This window comes from Phyllostomus discolor, chromosome 5 (genome assembly GCF_004126475.2).
Source record: "Phyllostomus discolor isolate MPI-MPIP mPhyDis1 chromosome 5, mPhyDis1.pri.v3, whole genome shotgun sequence".
Classification (NCBI taxonomy): Eukaryota; Metazoa; Chordata; class Mammalia; order Chiroptera; family Phyllostomidae; genus Phyllostomus; species Phyllostomus discolor.
Genome location: NC_040907.2, coordinates 171,417,924 through 171,438,415, shown reverse-complemented (window position 1 = coordinate 171,438,415; position 20,492 = coordinate 171,417,924). Strand labels below are relative to the sequence as shown.

General features: G+C 58.9%; 1 protein-coding gene and 1 long non-coding RNA gene across 2 annotated transcripts in view; both read left to right on the top strand.

Moving 5' to 3' along the window:
- The first annotated feature begins 150 nt into the window (after positions 1-150).
- LOC118500935 lies at positions 151-5,636 on the top strand. Its single transcript, XR_004903520.1, has 3 exons — positions 151-320; positions 4,678-4,816; positions 5,487-5,636. It is a non-coding gene; the product is annotated as an uncharacterized LOC118500935 (long non-coding RNA).
- A 3-nt stretch (positions 5,637-5,639) lies between these two features.
- Positions 5,640-20,492, top strand: part of DHX32 (DEAH-box helicase 32 (putative)) — a 25,194-nt gene continuing 10,341 nt past the window's right edge. The window contains exons 1-5 of the mRNA XM_028512685.2: positions 5,640-6,024; positions 13,715-13,908; positions 17,014-17,389; positions 18,847-19,092; positions 20,381-20,480. Of these exons, the coding sequence (XP_028368486.1) occupies positions 5,725-6,024; positions 13,715-13,908; positions 17,014-17,389; positions 18,847-19,092; positions 20,381-20,480 (1,216 nt within the window). The 5' untranslated portion in view covers positions 5,640-5,724. The remainder of the gene's footprint in view (positions 6,025-13,714; positions 13,909-17,013; positions 17,390-18,846; positions 19,093-20,380; positions 20,481-20,492) is intronic.

The following is a 20,492-nucleotide window of genomic DNA, read 5'->3' as shown; positions in this document are numbered from 1 at the left end:
AGAGGGAGGGACCAAAAGCCGCGAGGAACGCTGGCCGGCGCGAGGGCCCGCACGTCGCCGGGGGCGCGGAGCCTGGGTGGCGGACCGGTCCGCCGGCTGAAGCCTGCCCCTGAGTTCTGGTCTTGGGGGTCGCGCCTTCCGTGGCGGCCCTCGTGTCCCCGGCGCGGCGTGCGTCCCGGCCTTGGGCGCGGGCACCTGCGGGCCCCCCGCCGCTGTACCGAGGCGTCCGGCGGGCAGTGAGTCTGCGAGCTCGGCCTGCCCGGCGGGGAAGGGCGGCGGGGCCTGGGCCTCCGGCCCCGGACTCGGAACCGCCGCTGCAGGTAAAAGCCAGGCCCCGGAGCACCTGTTGCGGCCACGGGGCTCAGCGCGCCCCCCGCCGCCTCGGGGCCTCTGCCCGCCCGGGACCCCAGACCACTCGGCCCAGACTCCGAGACGCCCTGCCCCGGAGCCCGCGTCCCGGCGGGAGGGGCGAGGCTTGCACACCCGCCCCGCCGGCAGGGGGATCCCTCGGCTTTGGGGCGGCGGCCCGGCCCTGGGGAGGGACCCTCGTGGCCCCGGTACGGGAAGCCCCGAGCCAGCTGGAGCCACCCCTGCCGCCCGCAGTGGGTCAGACGTGTCCCGTGGACCCCCGAGCCTGGGAGAATGCCCTGGCCCTGCGGGGCACTGTCATTTCCCAAGTGTCACATTTCAGGCAGTGGGCCCGGCTCGGAGCTTTCTGGTTAGGTTAGTTTTGTTGTATCTGTTTTGTTTCAGTCCTCGCGCTGTTCGGTGCAGCTGCGGAAGCAGCGCGCAGGGTTTGTACCCCAGCTCCGCAGGGCTGTTAAAAGTAGCAGTATCCCACACCAGGGTCTTTCACAAGACTGGTTGGTAAAACACGGGTGGAGAAAGCTCTGAGATTGTAAAAAAAAAAAAAAAATGCAAACAGTCAGGCGAGTGTCCCAGGTGAAGAAGAAATGAACCGCAAGGAGAAGAAATCGAATGAGAGAAAGTGCTTGGGGGTGGGGAGCGCTTGATGGACTCACCCGTCCGCCTGGAGATTGTGGCCCTGCGTCCATTCCTGCCCGTGCTCTAGCCGTCCCTGCGGGAAAGGGGAAGGAGGGCCCCCTCCGGGTCCGGTAAGTGATAGCTCACCCTTTGCCAGTGGAGAGATTTCCACTCCGTAGAGGACGAGGCCACCGAGGAGAATTGCCTTCCTCTCAGGAGTGGAATCATTCGGAGGTTAACTGAGCCGGAGAAGCGTGTATTCCTGATGGAAGGGGATGTTTACTGTGTCCCACTAAGTTAGGCTCTCCCCTCTCGGACCGTTTGGGGACTTTTCCAGGTTAATTGTCCAAGCAAGAAGCTTTATGTGTGGGTATTGACAAGCAGTGTGACGGAACAGAACCCATTACTCATCAGCTAAAATATGAAAGTAATGAAATCAGGTTGGAAAGTGAACACTTCGTGGAACCTTACCCAGCTGTCCCGGAAATGCAAAGATGGGGTGATGCATTTTCACGTGGAATATTTCGCGATCAACAGCATTGCTGTGATGCACGTTTTCAAACCATTAGCAAAGTCGGGGGTTGGTCTTTTCATCCGAGAAACAGGCAGTGGTGCTTATGAGTAGTATTATAATCAAAAGTGGCAAGATAGTGATAAAAGGTTGGCATTTATTAACATTAAACAAAAGAGGGTTACATTTCCCCCAACAGCAAAGGATTAGGCACATGCCCATGTTAAAAAAGAAGGCGAGCAAGAATGTTAACACACGTACACATTGCAGATCTTGGAGCTAAAGTAGCAAAGGCTCAAACGCTTGGCAGTTGCAGGTTCAAAGGTTGGCAAAATGGAGCTGTCAGTTCGTGAAGTGCTTCACGGTGGAGCGGAAGGCTGCTTTCTCAGTAGCTGTGAAGGTGATACTGCATGGAAATAGTTTAGGGGGTGGGGGACTCCAGCAGCTTTGAAGAGCAGCGTGTAACTTCAGGGGACAGTGTGCATGGGGCAGAGATGACCGGTGGGAGGGGGACGGGAAGTCTGCGGCAGGGACCGCGTCCAGTTCGTCTTTCTCCGTGCAGTGCCTGCCCGTGAGTTGTCTGCTGAATGCAGGAGAAGGGCTTTAGAGAAACTGCTTCAGATGGGGGGGGGGGGCACCCTTTGCTATTGGAGGAAACACGGGGAGGTCAGAAGGTCGGTCAGAGCATCGCTGAAGGCCTGGGGCCTGAGCTGCCCGGTGAAGGTGCTGGTTTTCCTGTGTGTGGGGGCCTGTCTACCGTTGTGTTTTGGTTTCCTCTGCCACGTGCAAGACGCTGTTGGTGGTCCAGTGGAAAACAGCAGTCCAGAGGTGGTGTTGTTGTGGTCTTGGGGTTCCTCAGCTCATGCCTGGATAGAATAGTAACCTCATTGTCTTACTTGGCTGATGGTGGACTAACAGTAGCGACCCGAAGCGCCTCGCCAGGGAATAGTAACAAGGTAGCGATGGAGAGACAGGCGCAGCCTTTCTTCTTATGTAAATCTCTTGGCCATCGCAGAATTCAAAGGAAAAATAACTCTAGCGGGAAGTTAACATTGTTTGATGCAAATAGGACAATTTTTTTTAAAAAAAAAGCAAATGAATGCATTGTTCCCCGCTTCCTAGCCTTACTATCTATCACAAGTTGGAGGAAGTTTTTATTTTTGTCGTTGAGTTTTTATCCTCTGTTTCACCAGAGTGAGGGTACTTTTTTCCCCTTTCATGGTTACTTTCAGAAACTCATAAGGAGTCCAGTCAAATGTGGAAAGCCGTTAGATTTTCCTTTTTGCCGTGTTTCCTTTTTGTGCCCCAGGCCTGGCACGGTTTGCCCTCGGACCGTCGGATTCAAGGAGTGCCCATCTCTCGGCCCTGTTCCCCGTGCGTGGTACAGTCCCCCCCCCCCCTTTCCGGAGAGCCTCCAGGCTCGGCTCCTGCCCGCCAACGGTGCCTCTCCCTCCCACAAGGGCGCAGTCCGCACGGGGCCGTCCACTCTGCTTTCTTGAAGCATTTTCTCTGCGTGGTCTTGTGCCTCTGCTTAAGCATCGTAGGAGCTAAGTCCACAATGCAGGCTTCCTCCGCGTTCCTTTCGTCTCATGGTGGGATTTCAGTGCGCACCCGACGGTTTCAGGGGGAAAATGATCGGTGGAGGATGATCGTGCCTTTGGTCGGGGATGACTGAATGAACTTGCAGCCGTGCCGCCACGGGCAAGTCGGGAGCTGCTGTCTCCTCGCGGGTGACCGGCAGCAACAAAGCCTGCGGTGGTTTCTAACAGCCGGGTCGTGAGAAGCACCGGGAATGAAACGTGACGATGGGACATGAATGAACATAGATCACATAGGGTGAAGGCCTTCTCCGAGGTGTAGGGGGTTGTTAATGCCTCAGGCGTCCCGCTGACCTTGACTGAGCATCCGCAGTGTGTCGGGTGGCCCCTGGGATCTGGGTTGCTAGTCAGGGGAACAGAGAGTGGCCAGAGGGGTGGGGAGGGGGGGCTTCCGGGTGGGGAGCAGCTCCCGGAGGCAGCCCCCTGTGGCCAGGGCAGAGGGGACCTGGGCTGCGGCTGTCACGTACCCTCACCCCCTGGCTCTGCTACGTAACTAGACTGTAAGACCAATTAATATTTGAGCCACTTTATGAACTCCGTTTTTACTCAGATGTTAGTTTTTAGCGTGTTATTCAATGAAGAAAAATCATCGAAGTAACGCTGAAAAGCCCCGAGCGTGACCCTGTCGCTTGAAGTTCTAGTGAAACACTTGATTTGTAAACTTACACGGAGGGCCTGGCGTGCCATCGTCTGGCTGGGCGAGGGGAGCCTTCCTGTGCGTAAGTCTGAAATTGTGCATCACCCTAGAGGCTACGGTTCTAAAACAATTAGTTGATTATACAAGCTGCCTTTGGAATGAACCAATGAGTTGAAAGCAAAGTTTTTACTTGAAAGTTTTTTCAAAAGCCAATTAATATTCGATTTGTTTCCTTAAAAGTGAAACAATATCAACTTGTTAGAAGTCTAGAAAAAAGTTTTTAAAATAAATTGTGAGTATTTATCTGTTAAAGAAGGGTTTTGAGCAGGCACTAGAAACCAAACAAAATGTTCTTTTGGGAGCTCTGGACCAATTAAAACGAAGGCAAGCAAAAAGGCAACCTTCTAAAAGTTCCGGTAATGATAAGCCCATTGTTTCAGTTAAAGTATAGCTGAAGGATAACATGCTTGGGAGATAAAGTTTCATATTAAATATTTCACTGACTCCGTGTAGGTGATTACCACTGTGTTTTTCAAAGTTTGTAAATGTGTCTCTCTATGAAGGAGCTACACCTGTCGGTCTGTTTTAGGGTGTTTCTCCCATACCGCCCTGGGTGGGCTTTTAAACGTTCTGTCCTGCTCTCGGCCCTGCCTTCAGGGTGGGCTTCTGTGTGTGGGGGGTGGGGGGGCCTGGTATATTCACCAGGGCCCTGAGAGGCCCTCAGCGTGGGTCTCCTGGGGGCCGACCGCCCCCTGGCGCCTGGCCGGGCCAGCAGAGCACCTTGCACTGTGATTAGGAGCTGGCCCCCTGAGCCACTCACGCCGACGACCTGAAGCCTTAGTTACGGTAGGAGAGGTGCCGAGAAAGGAGCGATTTGAGTGACGAAATATGAACTGTACTTTAGCATTTGTTTGTTTGTTTTTTTACCCAAGTTTTTCTCTCCTTAGTTTCACCTGGTTACTGCTCGAGGGGCCCATTTCCGGCCGTGTGACTGGATGTTACACCTGGCCTGCCCTCTGAAGGGGAGAAGGCCCCTGACCTGGCCCCGAGGGGGCGGGGCTCTGCCGTCCAATCTGCCCTTCCCAGGTAATTTCTCTCCTCCGCTTCAATTAACTGTGCCCTCTGCCGCCTCTTGAACCTGACGACGGGTCGGGCCCCAAACCCTGCAGTCCCCCCAGAACATGCCTGCGGTTCCCGGCTTTATCCCGCCAACAGGGGACCTCAGTAAGCGCCCGTGGTGGTGGCCTCGGGTGGGAAAAGGAATGGTTCACTCCCCTCACTTGCCGTCGTAAACCGGCACGAGCAAATGCAGGATGAAGTTTTTTAGAAAACATTCCCGGTAAACTCGAGGATTTTTAGTTAAAAAAACAGCAACAATAGGCTTCCCTTGGTTGGTGGTCAGTGTTGGGGGCTCTCATGAAGCCCTCGAACCCTCCCCTTGAGGGGGACCAGCGACCACGCGGCAGGACCTCCACCCCACTGTCCCTGCCACTGTCCATCCGCTGTGGGTCGGGACTCCGGCCTCGCGGGGTCAGGCGGAGAGCACGGCCCGTGTGGATGTCTGTCCGCACCGCCCGGTGCCCGGGACAGCGTGGCAGCTGACGGGCTCTGCGTCTTCCCTGCTCGTTAAGCGGGCGGTGACGGGCAGCGGGCAGCCAGCAGCCGGGAATCAGGGCTGTGGGCTCGGGTGGGGGTGTCCCTTCCTGTGTGTGCCGCGTGCCCGCCCGATTTCCCGTGTCCGTGTGTTTGTTTTCAGTGTGGTCTTGACGCCTCTGACAGCGAGCCCCTGGGGGACCGGTGGACAGGAGAGCCGGCTGGAGGACCTTGGCTGCCACCCAAGCCTTGCACCACCAGGCTGGGGGCTGGCCGGCGGAGCTGGCGTCGGTGACCGTGGGGCCAGGGCCAGGGTCGGGGCAGAGGACGACTGTCAGGGACCCAGGGCTGCGCCGCCACCCGGGCAGGGATGCCCGCTGCCTGAGCCCCCCGTAGGCGAGATGGAGGAGGAGCAGGAGCTGCCCTTCCCGGACTCGCCCTCTGAGAAGCGCTCGTGTCCCGGGTCCCTGGGCTCCAGCGATGATGACGACGACGACGGGGATGCCGAGGGGCTGCTGGCCTGTGAGGACCTGGAGCTGAACCCGTTCGACGGGCTGCCGTACTCGTCGCGCTACTACAAGCTCCTGAAGGAGCGGGAGGCTCTGCCCGTGTGGACCGAGAAGTACTCCTTCATGGAGGCGCTGCTCCAGAGCCAGGTGGTCATCGTGTCCGGGGGCGCCAGGTGCGGCAAGAGCTCGCAGGTGAGCGGCCCCGCGGAGACACCACGTGCTTGGCGTGGTGGGCTTTGCTACCTGAGTAATCCCAGCGCCAGCACAGCGTCCTGTTTTAGCAGTGATACTCAAAAAGCAAAACAAAGTAGCGACATTAGGTGACCTGATTTTATACATTCGAGCCGACTGAGCAACAGTTAATACTTGTGTGGGTGCTCATTGTGGGGAGTGTACCACTGAACTTTCTCTAGGGTAGCAACAGAAATCCGCTTACGTCATCTCACTGTGCACATGATAGTGTAAACGACGTGATACACGGGTCCTGCCCACAGTAGCTTTGAGGGTTTAACTGCCGGGTTCACGTGCCCAGCCGTCTGATACTCCAGGTGTCCGGCTATGCTGGTTGGTAAAGCTCAGTGAGCTACAGAAATTCCAAAGCACAAGGACACTCTTATTGTTCTGACGATGAGAAATAACCGAGTGGCCAGATTATGACTCAGGCCCAGAGCCACACATCTTGGGGGCTTATAACGAGGAAGGAACTGGCCTGGGGTAGATAGTCCATGGGTATTTATTGTCTGGTGTGTTGTTGTTGCACTTGGACTTAGGGTTTTGATGTTAGTGAAATATATATTTTGGGTTGTAAAGCAAGCAGTATTTTTATTGTGAAGTCCATTTCTCAGTTCTGGTGATGTGAGAATTAGAGCGGACCACGGGGGTGATGTGGAGGGAACCCTTCCCTTTGCGGAGCATGAGGCCGGGGCCCCGGGTGGGGGGCGCTGTGCTCATTTGTCTGATTAGCACGAATGACCTTCTGAGCCGGAACCTAAGAACGCTTTCCACTGTATGTCACCGCTCCCCAGCAGTGTGTTACCCCGAGGCCTCCTCGTTTAAACAGGACGTGGAGAGAGGAGGGACGGACAACAGGTGGTTTGTTCTGTAATCTTATTTGTAGCTGCCAGCACCGAGGGTTCACTATGATTTGCTATTTGGCGTGATGGGTTACTGTGAAAAACGAATTATTTTGGTTGGTCATAAGCATCCCGTAGTGAAAACTGAATGAATATATTTGCCTAGTTTCTGCAAACAAATGCTAAGTTTGAGATCATTAACATTTTTATTTTGCAACAATTTTCCACTTTCAAAAGTGCCCTGGCTGGTGTGGCTCGGTTGGTCAGAGCGTTATCTGTAAACCAGCAGGTCCTGATCAGGGGGCACACCTGGCCTGCAGGTCCGGTCCCCAACATGAGGCTTGTAAGAGGCAGCTGGTCGATGTTTCTCCCTCCCGTCAGCGTTTCTGTCGCGCTCCCCACGCGAAATCAATGAGCAAGTCCTCTTGGGTGAGGATAAAAAAAAGTCACAAAAGTAATACAAAGATTTGCCACGTATCGTTCACCCAGATATCCCAGATGTTAACACTTTATCACTCCTGCTTCACCATTCTCTCCATACACGTGCCAGCACACGCATGCACACATGCACAAATGACAGCATGCATGTGCACAAACACCAACACACACACACATGTGAGTATCAGCACATACGAACATGTGTGTGCATGAGCACTAACGCAATGCACACCCGAGTATGCATGAAGCCCCGTATGCATGCACACATGAACGTATGCACACACATGAATGCCAGCACACATGTGAACATGAGCGTGCACACATATTTCTATTCTGAGTCTTTTCAAAGTAAGTTGAGGATATGATGTCCTTTGCCTCCGAATGCTTCATCGAATATTTACTGAAAACTGGACCCGGCCACGATGGAATTACCAACATCAGGGAGATGACACTGACACCTCATTATTACCCAATTTATAGACACCCAAATTCCATCCGTTTTCCCACTAATGGCCCTCGTGATGAAAATAACACTTTTCTAGTCCAGAATCCGATCCACAGTTACATTGCTATTTAGTGTCATTTCTCCCGAATCACCTTTTGTCTGAAACAGCCTTTCCTCAGTCTTTCCTGGTGCTGCGTGACCTTGACGTTGGTGCAGCATCCCCGCCCGCGGGAGTCGGCGGGACGTGTGTCCGGAGGCGCCCGCTGTGCGTGGCAGGCGGGACGGGCACAGCGGCCGTGGTGGCCTCCCGGGGCATCACTCCAGGCTTTGTCCCACGACCGGCGGCGATGTTACGTTAGTTGCCTGGCAGGGCCGTGACGCCCTTGTTCTTTGCTGTGTGGCCCCTGTCCGCCCCCCACCCCCACACTCCTCCGTTACTTAAAAGTCCTGGGGAGGTGCCTGGAGACTCTGAAGTGTTTCTCGTCACCCTCGCCCTGCGGGCTTGGCCCCCCTGAGTGCTCCTCATCTCCGACACTGCGGCACCGGGGACAGCCCAGTGGTGAGTTCCCCGTTCTGACCTCCTGCTCCGTTTGACGCGGGGACTCTCCTCTGAGCCGTGTCTCTTCTGTGTGGTGTCCACTCGTGGAGGTCGGCGTCGGCTCGCAGATCCTCGTTTTGTGTGGAGCCCGATTGTTCCGTTGCTCAGGCCGCCCTGACGGGGCCAGTGGGAGCCCCTGCGGGATGACTTCTGCGTCCTTCTGAGCTGTCCCGTCCAGTTCCCTTGGGACGCTGCTTTCCGGCCCAGTAACGTGTTACGGCCTCGCCCAGCAGCTTCCCGCTTCCAGTCTTGGAAATGGCCATTCCGACCAAGGAGCCCAGTTCCTTTCGGTGGAGAATTGCGTTTCGTAACCAAGGTCTGGGGGCTGCGCACGCCCATTGCCGCTGGTCACTGTCACACCCGGCCCGCCCAGTGGACAGAACGGGGAAGTGAACGTGTATGCACGTCGCTGCCTGCCCGTCCCCCGACCTGTCTCCGTCACTGTGTCTGTCTCTGCGTCTCTCTTCTTCGCTGTGTGCATTTCTTTCTCTCTGTGTATTTCTTTACTGTGTTCTTTCCAAACCATCTGTCCCCCTCCCCCAACCCCCGCCTGTACATTTCCCTGTTGTCTCTGTTTCTGTCGTCGGTGCCCGCGGTTCACACCGTGAGGTCACGCTGTCGCCTGACCCCGCTCGGCACCTCCGGGCTCCCTCAGGCGGCCCGCCTGGGGCTCCCGTCTCTCCCGGGGAGGGGCCCAGCTCCCGGTCCTCACGGTCCTCCCGGTCCTCACGGTCGCCGGTTCCGTCTGAGCATGTCCACGGGGCAGCTTCAGAGCCGCTCGCCGACACGGCTGCCGGAGTTTCTAAACCTGTGCTCCCGGAGTTCTCTTCCAGAGCTGGTGGTTTCTGGGGGCACCCGTTACGTACAGGGTGGGCACAGTGCTGCCTGCAGGCAGCAGCAGCCGGTGTCTCAGTGCTCACTCAGAAACCCACCAGGTGAGGCGGACTCCCTGGTGGCGGGAGGGAGTGTCCCTCCTGTGGGTGTCCTCTCCCACAGTGGCAGCAGCGCTGAGACCCTCATGTCCCCGCCGCCGCCGCCCTCCGGGCTCTGGCCTGGCCCGGGCCCTGCCAGCACCCAGCGGCCCAGGCCCTGGGCCGTCGCCTGGAGTTGGCTGTGGAGCGCTCTGCTTGGCTTTCCGAGTGCCTATGCTGGTAGAGCTGCAGTTACCGCAGCCGGTAAGGCCTTGATGTAGATGAGGTGCTGGTCGCCCGGAGCACTCCTCCGAGCCCTGCCGCAGCGGCAGCTGGCCGGAGTCCTGCCGCTCGCCTTCCGCCAGGGGGCCGGAGCCAGGCTGGGCGCTCCCGCAGCCCCTCCCGGCCCACCCTGGCTGCGGGCCACGGGCCCCACGGCCCAGGCCTGACCCTCCTGGCAGCCTGCAGTCCGGAGAACGGCACGGAGCATGGGGACTGGGAGAAGGTGGCAAGGTTGTCAGGTGAGTTCAGAGTGAGGCGTTCGGAGAGTTTCTCGACCAGATACGTGCATAGGACGGAGTGCGGCACAAATAACGCCCCTCCTGCATTCTAAAAGCTTTTATCACAACATCATGAGCATGGAATTCTGTAACCTAACACTGTGACACTCAAGCATGCTGTGGGGCATTTTAGGTGAGATGTTCCAGTTAAAACTAGAAGTTATTACACCCATATCATTCACCTACCCACCACACTCACGCAGGCCTTGCTTCTGCTGGGCCCTGAACCTTTGGGTATCTGTCGCCAACTCTCAGGTAGATCGCTTTGTGAACAGGCTTGCTTTTGCGTGTGGTAAAATGGCAGTTTCCTTTCTTCCCCACCGAGTGGTGCGACTTTTGCGAAGCACTGAGCGTGTCTGAGCCCCAGCCGAAGCACCCAGACCCGGCGTTTCTCTCTGGCCCCTACGGCGGTGCGTGCGCCGAAGCTCCCCTGCCCTCACGGAGCCCACTCGGCACGTTTCCTCGTGCTGGGGGGAGGCCCCCCCCACCCCGCTCCTGCAAGGGGAGCTACAGAAGGGGAAGGGGAGCCTCACAGGCACGCACTTCGTCGTTGGCAAGGAGCGCCAGGTGCCCCGGGGACGCAGAAGCAGCTGCTCCCAGGGCAGACTCGGATGCGGGGCCCGGAACGGCACAGACTTTGTTACGAGTGCAGAGAGCCCAGCGGCTCCCGGTGCCACCGTCCCGTCTTGCCCCTGGAATCGAGGGAACGCTCCCACTCCCAGCGTCTGCTGAACCGCACACTGTTTTTCAGCCGGTGCTCTGAGCGGCCCGGGCAGCACACCGCCGCAGACCTGGGGTGGTGCAGAGTGACGGAGGTCTGCCGGCGCGGTGGACGGCAGCGGCGGGGGCAGGTGGCTGCAAAGAGCAGCTCTTCCGTGTGCACTTGCACGTGCACTTGCACTGTGAGCGTCCTCGTGCAGCTGTGCCTGGCGGGCAGTGCATTGGTGTGTGGCTGGGCCCCGTTTCTCCGCAGTCAGCTGGCACTTGGGCACAGCTGTTTGCCTGGCTATTGGCAGTCTGGCGAACACCCTGCATTAAGCACAACGTGTGCGGGTTCCGTCTGCCTCCGTTATCTTAGCCGATAGTTAGAAGGGCTGCTCCCGCCCCGAGTTCATTTCTCTGCCTCGGACAGACATGAAGAAGTCATGTGCTCTCTCGGGGAGGAGGCTGCGGGGAAAATGGGGACTGTCGGGCTGGCGTGGGTACTGCACTGCCAGGCCTCAGGGACGAGCTCACCATTGTAAACACACTGGGGCGATCCAGTCTTGCAAAATCTGCTTACGGGAGTAGATTGGGCTGCGAGAACTGCAGCCGGAAACCACAGTCAGAAGCGTGGGGACGTGGCCCGTGATCGCCGTGCCCGTGTAGAGCCGTGCAGTTTGCAAGCTGCCGCCCTGGACATTAGAGTGGCAGCCAGACCGAGCGCACACGAGCGTGCTGGTGAAACCGGACGGTCTACTTCGGCGACAGTCCTCGCCATGCCAAACAGCGGCGATGGTCCCTGGATTGTCCCCCGACAGGCCACCGGATCAGACAGAGTCATCGCACTGTGGACTGCTCAGCGTCCCGGGGCTTGCATGACTGCCCTTGTAGAACAGGCTTGCGGGCCCCGCGGTGACACACCGGCAAGCTTGGGTCCGCCCTGGCTGGGCCAGTTTCTCTCCAGCTTCCTCCCGAGGCTCCTCCCGCGGGAGGTGAAGGTGGCCCCCCCCCCCCACCTTCCTCCCCAGGGCTCCTCTGCCCATCTCCAGCTCCGGCCCCTCCCTTCGGCTCCTGGCCAGCTTCTCAGTGGCTCCCAGGATTGCTACACCTTGACGTCCTCCGGTCAAGGTCAGGGTGACCTTAACAGTCACTGCTTCCCCCTTTCTTGTCATTAATGAAGCCATTACCCCTGTATCTGAAGTTAGACATCTTGGCACGTTTGTTTCTCCTGGAGCATCAAGGGTCTGCTGGCGGGCACTGCTCTTCCGTCCTTGCGGCCGGGTCGCTCGGGGCTGTTGCTTCTCCCCCCGCTAAGCCCCGAGCCCGTCTCTCCCTTCTTTCCGATCGCCGGGATGCCCCCACCCACCCAGACGTTTATTGCCTGTGGCCGCGCCCTCGGTGAAGCGTTGGAGGTAGGTGGGAAGCACGCGTGTGCAGCCCAGGCGTGCTCCAGCCTGGTGGGGAGACGCCGGAGACTCGAACCGATGCCTTGAACACAGTCTCCCACGAGGATGACGTCTGAGGTCTTGGCTGGGGACCCTCTGCAGCGGGCGTGTACAGGAGGGGGGACCAAGTTAAAAGTGGGGGTTTGGAGGCATAGAAACTGACTTCTTGCTAGGGGACGAGGGGGATGGAGGATCTCGGGTGGCTCCCAGGTGGGCGGTCCGGCGACGGTGCAGGGACCCAAGGCGGCACCTGAGACTGCGAGGGAAGCGTGGGAAGTCGGTGCACTCACTCCGCAGACACGCGCTGAGTCCTGGGTTACCTGGTGACTCCGACACAGGGGCCTCTGTTCTCCCGCAGCGCCTGGTCCAGCGGGTGGGTGGCAGCACCCGGAGCAGCCCAGCAAGTGCAGGAAGTGTGGTCCCCGGGGGTCTCCTGCCCAGGGGGTCACGGCAGGCCCGGGAGAAAGTGACCCAGGAGCTCAGGCTGGAAGGGCAACGCCCATCCGTCCGGCCCCTTTTACAGGGAAGGAAACTGAGGCTTCCAGCAGTCGTGACCCCAGGTGATGGACTGCCGGCAGGCCGGGCCTAGAACTCCCGCCTGGGGCCCCGGGGGCGCCTCGCTGTGTCCTCTGTCGCCCTCAATTAGGTCCCAGGTGTCCTGAGCACGGGATCCTAAATGTCCACCTTTCAGAGAAGGAGTGGGCACCCTACCTGTCACGGATTAGTTCCAACCTGTTGACAAGGCTGCCACCTTGCTGCAGGTGTTGGAACTGCACCCGCACGGTCAGTCGGGGAACAGGTGGGCCGTGTCCGATTTCTAAGTTGCATTTATTTTTCAAACCACCGTGGGGATTAAAAGCTAGGAATTCCACGATGGGCCTAGAAGATAGCAAATATCAAGATAACTAAGTATTAAAGCTTAAATACTTTAAATCTATTACAAACCACCCTTGGAACGATTAACCTGAAAATACACGTAACAAAGCAGAAGTTGACGGCACGTTAGGACTGTAGCACTTGAGTGAACTCAGTGATTCCTGCATGAGTGGACGTCATAGAGTCAGCTGTGGAAATGTCACACACGGTCCTCCTGAGAACTCGGACCGTGAATGGCCTCGGAGCAGCCTGGACACCGCCCTGTCCAGCCCTGGACGGGCTGGCTGGTGGCCGTCCCCTTTGTGCTGGGGTGGCCGGTGCCGGCGTGTGTGCGTGTAACACCGGGGCGTGTTCAGGAGGCTTGGCTGGTGGCTTTAGTGCGAGCGTTTAGACAAAATAGTGAACGTTTCAGTTTCGAGCCCGTTTCTCGTCTGAATGCCACTTAATGTCTGCATCGCTTGGAACCCGGTAGCCAACACGACCAGCTGTATTTTTGACAGAGCTTTCTTGTAAGCAGAAAGAAAGAAACAGTTTGTAAATAGGTTCCTCTTTTCAGAAACAGCCGAGGTTGAAAGTATCTTTATTGTGCTTTTTATGTTTGTCTGTCTTCCCTTCTTCCCTCTGGGAGCCACGCTCTGAAGTCCCCGCCTCTGCCTCACTCACGAGTGATAACGCTGCCCGAACGCAGGTGGTTCCCAGCTCCACTCACCGGGGTGTGAGGCCGCCCACTGAGACCCCCTCCCCCGGGCCGAGGGAACCCCAGGGAAGGCCAGCCCGGCCCTGCTGCCTCCCCTCCCTGGCCACAGCTGACCGTGTCCCCTGTCCCCGTTGAAGGTTCCGCAGTGGTGTGCCGAGTACTGCCTGTCCGTCCACTACGAGCACGGGGGCGTGGTGTGCACGCAGGCGCACCAGCAGACGGCCGTCCAGCTGGCCCTGCGCGTGGCGGACGAGATGGACGTGAACATCGGTCACGAAGTCGGCTACGTGGTCCCTTTCGAGAACTGCTGCGCCAGCGAGACGATCCTGAGGTGGGTCTGGGGTCCCCGCGGCGGTGCCCAACGGAGGGCGGGCCCTCGGCGTGGGTGTGGCGGTCCCCAGCGGTCTGTGCGGGCAGCACCTGTGGCGGGCGGTGACGGCTGGTCTCCGTCGCCAGCCCGACAGGCCTCCGCAGGGACCCCCCGTCTGCACTTCCTCCGCAGGGACTCCCCAGGGTGCTCGGGAGAGGCTGCGGCTAGTCAGCTTGGCCCCCAGCGACCTGCAGGCCCGTGCTTCCCCAGCCCCCTCATGCAGGAGGGCCCCACACGGGCTGGCTGTGCACTGCCCTAGTGCGCGTGGGCCTCGGCACACGCACCATTCCCTCTGCCGGCCGGGCCCGCCCACTCCCGGGCTTGGAGAACTCCTTCCCGTCCATGCACAGGCCGCCCACTCCAGGCAGGCTTCCCCGATGACATCAGCCCTCACTGTGGCACTTTAGAGCCGCGTCTCCACACTGTGCTCTCACCACCGTTCTGCGGTCCATACGGTCGTTTCCGTTTTCTCTGTCACCCGCTAGCGTCTGGTCTGCCAGGCACTCGGTGACTGTGACCCCTGTGCCTGCTGCCTCCCGTCGATGCCACAGACACCAGCTTTGTTCGGCTTGAAGCTTTTGTCCGGCCTTTTCTGAAACAGCGGACACCGGAATGTCGTTCCACCTAAAACGGTCTCTCTCCGCGAGATGTCAAGACTTGCAGAAGCGACACAGACGTCACGTGCAGACCCTCTGGAAGACAGATCCTAAAAGCATTACTCAGATGTTTATTCACAAATTCAACACGTATAACTTTAGAAAGTATTAATAGAACTTCTCCATATTCTTACCTCTCGGAAATTTAGTCTTCAGAATTTAAAATTTAAACTGCATTTCCTGACGCCTGGCCAGCGCATCTGTCTTTTTTAACCCAGGTGCCGGCAGCAGCAGGCACTGCACACATGTGGTCTTACTGGCGTGAAGGGAGGGGTGGGCCCCTGCGGTGCGTGGAGAATTTGACCAGTGGCCCTGGGCCTGGGCACCCCTCAGTATTGCACCGCGCTCGGGAAGGCCGGCCGTGCCTGCCGAGCCGGCAGTTTTAACTAGGGCACCACCTCCTCCCTTTTAAATGCAGCTGGACCGTTTACAGAACACACAAGCCTCCCAGCCTGCGGGGCACACTCCTTCCTCCCCAGGAGGTCCGTGCCCGGGCGAGCTTTGCTGAGGCGGTAATAGAGATTTAATTTGGAACAGGAAGGAAGTACCATAGGTTAGAATAATTTGGTTTTCGACAAGAGGCAGCAGTCATTTATCCCATTGTAGCATACTAACTAACATCGGCTAAAGAGGAGCAGGAAAGCCAGGTTTTGGACGCCTCTCGCTCTCTGCATCGGGCACGAAGTGTAAGGAACGTTGCAGTGTTCGGAGCTCGTCTCTTTACGCCGGAGAGAAGGAAGGGTCAGCCTGTCCCTGCGCGTTGCTGAGACACGGGATGAGATCCTGAGACGCAGGATGAGGAGGACACGCGAGAAGAGAAGGCATCGGCCGACATCCCGGTCTCCTGTGCTGCCCGGAGGGAGCGCTTGGACTCGGCCGCCTGGCCGCGGGGAGCAAGGAAGCGGTCTCTGGCACAGAGGGAGCGCGTACGCAGCTGTCGGTCTGGGCTCTCCCGGGCGCGGTGACGCGGGCTGGGGAGGGGGCGCCTGGCCCTTCTGGACTGTGGTCCCCCCCAACCCCCCTGCTCGGGGCATGAAGTCCAGCTGGGTGACGTGCTCCGAAGGCTGAGTGAGGAGCGCCGCCCGGCACGGAGCCCGGCCCACGCTGGGGGCTCGGCCCATGGCCATGTCCTTCCTTCTGTTTCTCTCTGGAAAGGGGTCGACTGAGGCCCGGGTTTGCTGACCTGCCAGGGGGCCTCCCAGCTCAGAGTCGCCACAGTGAAGGCGCAGGGCAGCCAGCGGAGGGGACGTGCACAGGGTGGCTGCTGTCCACGGGCACCAGGCACGAGCCTCCAGGCGCCTCTCCCTGGGAGTCAGGCCGGACGCGCCCGGTCCCCAGCAGTGAGTCGGGAGAGAGCGAGAGTAGTGTTCCCCCAGGAACACTGACGGGAGACCCCCTGCAAGGGGGGGGGCTGGGTACTGGGGCTGGTCACACAGGCAGGCGCCTCTGTGTCCCGTGTCCCGACGTCCTAGCCCCCAAAGGCAGGCCGGGCGCGCCATCGCGCCATGTTGTGGCACGGAGAGGAAACAGCGGGAGCCACTGTTGATCAGTCCTGCACATGGGGGGGGCCCCCCCCCCCCCCCCGCACCAAATCCCAGTTCCCAAATGGCAGTGGGGCCGGCCTGGCAGGCGGGCCGGCCGTGCACTGGGACACCTCACACGGGCAGGAAACTCGCAGGACGGGTTTCTTCAAGGAACGTGTAGGTAAACACGTAAGCAGTGGCAGATGTTCGTGTGGCGTTAGATGGCTAACAACAATAAATTATTCTCAGTAATAAATAATAATTAAAAATATATAGTCCCAAGACTCCTGGACAATTTTATTAACATCACTGGCCCATCTGCGTGCCGCCCTTGAATAGGAGATCATGTTTCCGATGCTTTTGATTGGTAATTGTTTGGGCAACATTCCGAACCTGTGCCACTGACGTGTCGGTGACACCTTTCCCCACAACGTCACCAACGGAGTCGCCGTGGGCTCGCGGGGCCGTGTGCGTGAGCCGGCGTCATCCCCCTCGTCTCCCTCCCTGGGCAGTGCACCCTCTGGCTCAGCGCCCTCCCGCCGACGGGAGATGGGAAGCGCTCCCCGGCCTGGCTGCAGACGCCCGGAGCAGATGGTAACTGCAGCCCTCGCCGGAGCGCCCGCAGTCAGCACAGAGGCAGAGAGCTCTGTGGCCGGGGCTCAGAGGGGTCTCTAGGGTTCTCTCCGTAAACTTGAAACCTTGCTTACGTGTGTTCTGCAGTTCTGAAGGTCTGCAGAGTTTATCAGCTTCGAGGGGTCGTGGCCCCAGTAAAGACACAGAACCCTGACTTAGAGGAAAGGACAGAGGAAGGCACTTCTGCTGTCCTCGGGGGTCTCCAGGGTGACCCCTCCCACGGGTGTCCTAACCTCGGCGCCCCCCCCCCGCAGGTACTGCACCGACGGCATGCTGCAGCGGGAGATGATGTCCAGCCCCTTCCTCAGCAGCTACGGGGCCGTCGTCTTGGACGACGTGCACGAGAGGAGCGTGGCCACCGACGTCCTGCTGGCACTGCTCAAAGACGTTCTGCTGGCCAGACCGGAGCTGAAGCTCGTGATCAATGCCTCGCCGCTCCTGGTCGGCAGGCTCGGCTCCTACTACGGAGGCGCGCCCGTCGTGGAGGTGCCGGACGGGCACCCTGTGGAGGTGGTGCACCTCGGCGGCCGGGCCCAGAGGGAGGCCCTGGAGCCTGTTCTGCGCCTTGTCTTTGAGATCCACCGCTCTGGCGAGAAGGGTGACATCGCGGTCTTCCTGGCCTGCGAACAGGTAAGTGCCGGTCTCACCAAACAGTGACGAGGTTACTTCCTGGAAACCTTTTGACCTTGCTGGGACGCGGGGGCGTGCTCAAGGTCAAGTTCGTCCCGGGTGGCCAGTGTGCACATCCAGGAAGGCCATGCAGCAGCCGGCTGCCGGGAAACGCAGCCCGGATGCTGTTCTCTCCCCTGTGACTTCTAAGCAGCCCTCACGTAAAATCATGACGTGCTCAGACTACAGAAATGGGGACGGTTTTGTTCTGACTATTCCATTCGGCAAGTTTTCATCCGTTATGTTCAACAAGCACGCTGTTTTCTCGGGGAAAACCTGCCCGGCGTAAACCACTGTGTGTGGACCAGGGCGGCAGGGCCCCGGGCGCCTGCCCAAGAGGGGCTTCCCAAGGGCTCGGCCCCGGGCACCTGGGACCCCTGGGACCCCTGGCCGTCTTTCTAGGCAGACCTGTCTTCCTGCAAAACCCCTGGTTAATTCAGTCCGTTCCCCCCAACAGTGCGGAAGGAGTTGGTGCGCCCAGCGCTGCGGGATGGGATCAGTCCTGGCGACTCCCAGCCAGGGACGTCTTTCTTACAGAGATTTTTAGTGGAATCTAGTGAATCTAATGAAGCGGGGCTCCTTCCATGTTGCTCGTTAGCGAGGCCCTTCAGAAGGCAGACAGTTTGGAGATAAAAGGCACAAGAATTTTATTACGTGACATCTTTTTTTTCACACGAGGTTCTAAAAACCTAGTGATCAGAGAAATGCGAAGACACTCTGTCAATGCCTTTTGAGCGTTTCGTGCCGTGTCTTCTGTGTAGCCTTAGGGCGGATGGTCCACTGCTCCCGGGGCCGCTGGGCAGTGGGGCGCTTCAAGGGGCGTGTCTGAGGCCCGAGCAGTCACGTGCGTGGGCAGGCACAGAGCTGGCCTCCCTCCCGCCGGCTTCGCCACGTGCGTTCCTGCGGTTCCGAAGCGCTGGCGGGGGGCCCTGGCCGCGCTGGAACGTGTGTGTGTGCAGCTGTGGGGTCGGAGTCTGGAGGGCGGTTTGTAGTTCGTGGCTCTGCCACCAGGGAGGCCCGGTCTCCGTCTTCCCCGATGGGAGGAGAGTCAGTCGAGTCGAGTTTCCCTGCCCTCCGTCCCCTGGAAAAGCAGGGGACATACCGCACAGGGGCCGAGGCGGCACCACTCCTGGAGGAGCACAACAGTCTTGGACTAAAGCAGTGGGAGTGTTTCTGAGTGACCTTCCCGAGGGAGACGTCTTCCCCCGGTCCCATGTCCTCCTCACACGTAACGACGCTCACATCACACTGGCGTCTCCCTCGCCACTGTGCACGCGCTTCTGTTCCACAGCTCGTCCGTTCCACGGCTCGTCCGTTCCACAGCTCGTCCACAGTTTTACTCCACTGGGGCTTTTCTGTTAAGTCATTTGTGATGTTCCGTATTCTCATGGACGGTGTTATTATTTTTTTTACTGTAGGATATTGAGAAAGCCTACGAGATTGTCTGCCAAGAAGGATCCAACCTAAACCCAGACCTCGGCGAGCTGGTGGTGGTCCCTCTGTATCCGAAAGAGAAGTGCGCGCTGTTCAAGCCGCAGGACGACGCGGAGGCGAGAGGCCCGGCTCGCCAGAGAAAGGTGGTGCTCACCGCCAGCCCCGGGGAGGCTCTGATCTGGGGCGGCTCCGTGAAGTTTGTGATCGACGTGGGCGTGGAGCGGAGGAAGGTAACTGCCCCCGCGCAGGGTGACTAGACCGCTGACGCGTGTCCAGAGTGTTTCTTGGGCCCCCGCCGTTTTCTCGAGCAGAAAGTGAGGGTGGACTGCAGGACACGGGGGGTCTCATCTCAGGGTTGTTCGTGTGCACGGGGAAGCAGGCTGGAGACAGACTGGGTCGGGGATGCGCCAGAGGGAAAGCCTGAGGACAGACACAGCTGTCGAAGCGTTAGATGGGGGTTCTTCCCACCGGTGGCTTTTCTCCAGCAAAGCAGGCCGTCTGACGGGCGGTGACACACCCTCGGTGCCTCTGGAGACAGACCGTGACGCACCCTCGGTGTCTTCGGTGGCCCCTAGACCGAAGTAACTAGCACCTCCCCTCGGGGACTTACTAAAGAGTAGTTTCCACTACAGTGACTTTAATTTTAGCTGATTTTGGCTTTATAACTGACATGATAAAATTGCACCCTAAATTCTTAAAGAAGGTGATTTTTCTATAGCTGCCTTTAAAGAAAGACACTGGGGGAAATGGAGCAGGGCGTCTCACTCTCCGAGACACGGGGCCCTTGGGCACGGCGTTTACGGGCCGAAGAGGGCCTACGCGGGTCGTGGCCCCTCGGCCATCGTCAGATGCAGTGTAGGGGCTCCTCCTTCCGGAGCGCGGGTCTCCTGGGCGCCCCCGTCTCACCGGCACAGAGCGGTCCTCACCGCTGGGGAGGTCCCCGTGCAGCGGTCTGGGTGCACCTTGTTGAACTTGTCCCCCATCCAGAGAACCCGGGTCGTTACCCCTCAGACACCCGCTCGGAAGGGCACTGAGCGCCGTGCACAGTTTTCGTTTAGCTGGCGGGGGAGGGTGCACGTGAAGAAGGTGAGGCCACTGTGCCCACGGCCGGTTTGACAGAACCGTGAAGAGACACAGCTTGGCCAGGTGACAGTCCTTCTGCCCACGAGGCCCCCGCGCACCTGTCACTCGCCAGTGTCACCCTGGAGGAGTGACCGTGCTAGTGTTTCTGCAGGTGGTGGAGGTCCCATAGTTGCTGACGCTGCAACAAAAGCGGACACCCTTTAAATCCACTTACTCGAGCCCCTGGAGTTCCCGTCTCAAGACGCATGAAGCCGTAACGAGTGTCCCACAAAGGGAGTGACCCTGCGGTAGAGCACTCCGTGAGGCAAACCGCTGCCCGAGGCGCAGGCCCGTCAGAGCCCCGCGCTCGCTGCCCGAGGCGCAGGCCCGTCAGAGCCCCGCGCTGGCCACCTCGCGGGCCACCCGACGCTAGAGGTGCTGTCTTTCCCCTTACAGGTGTACAACCCCCGAATCAGGGCGAGCTCGCGGGTCACGCGGCCCATCAGCCGGAGCCAAGCGGAGATCCGCAAGCAGATCCTCAGCACCTCGCCTTCAGGTAGCAGCGCCG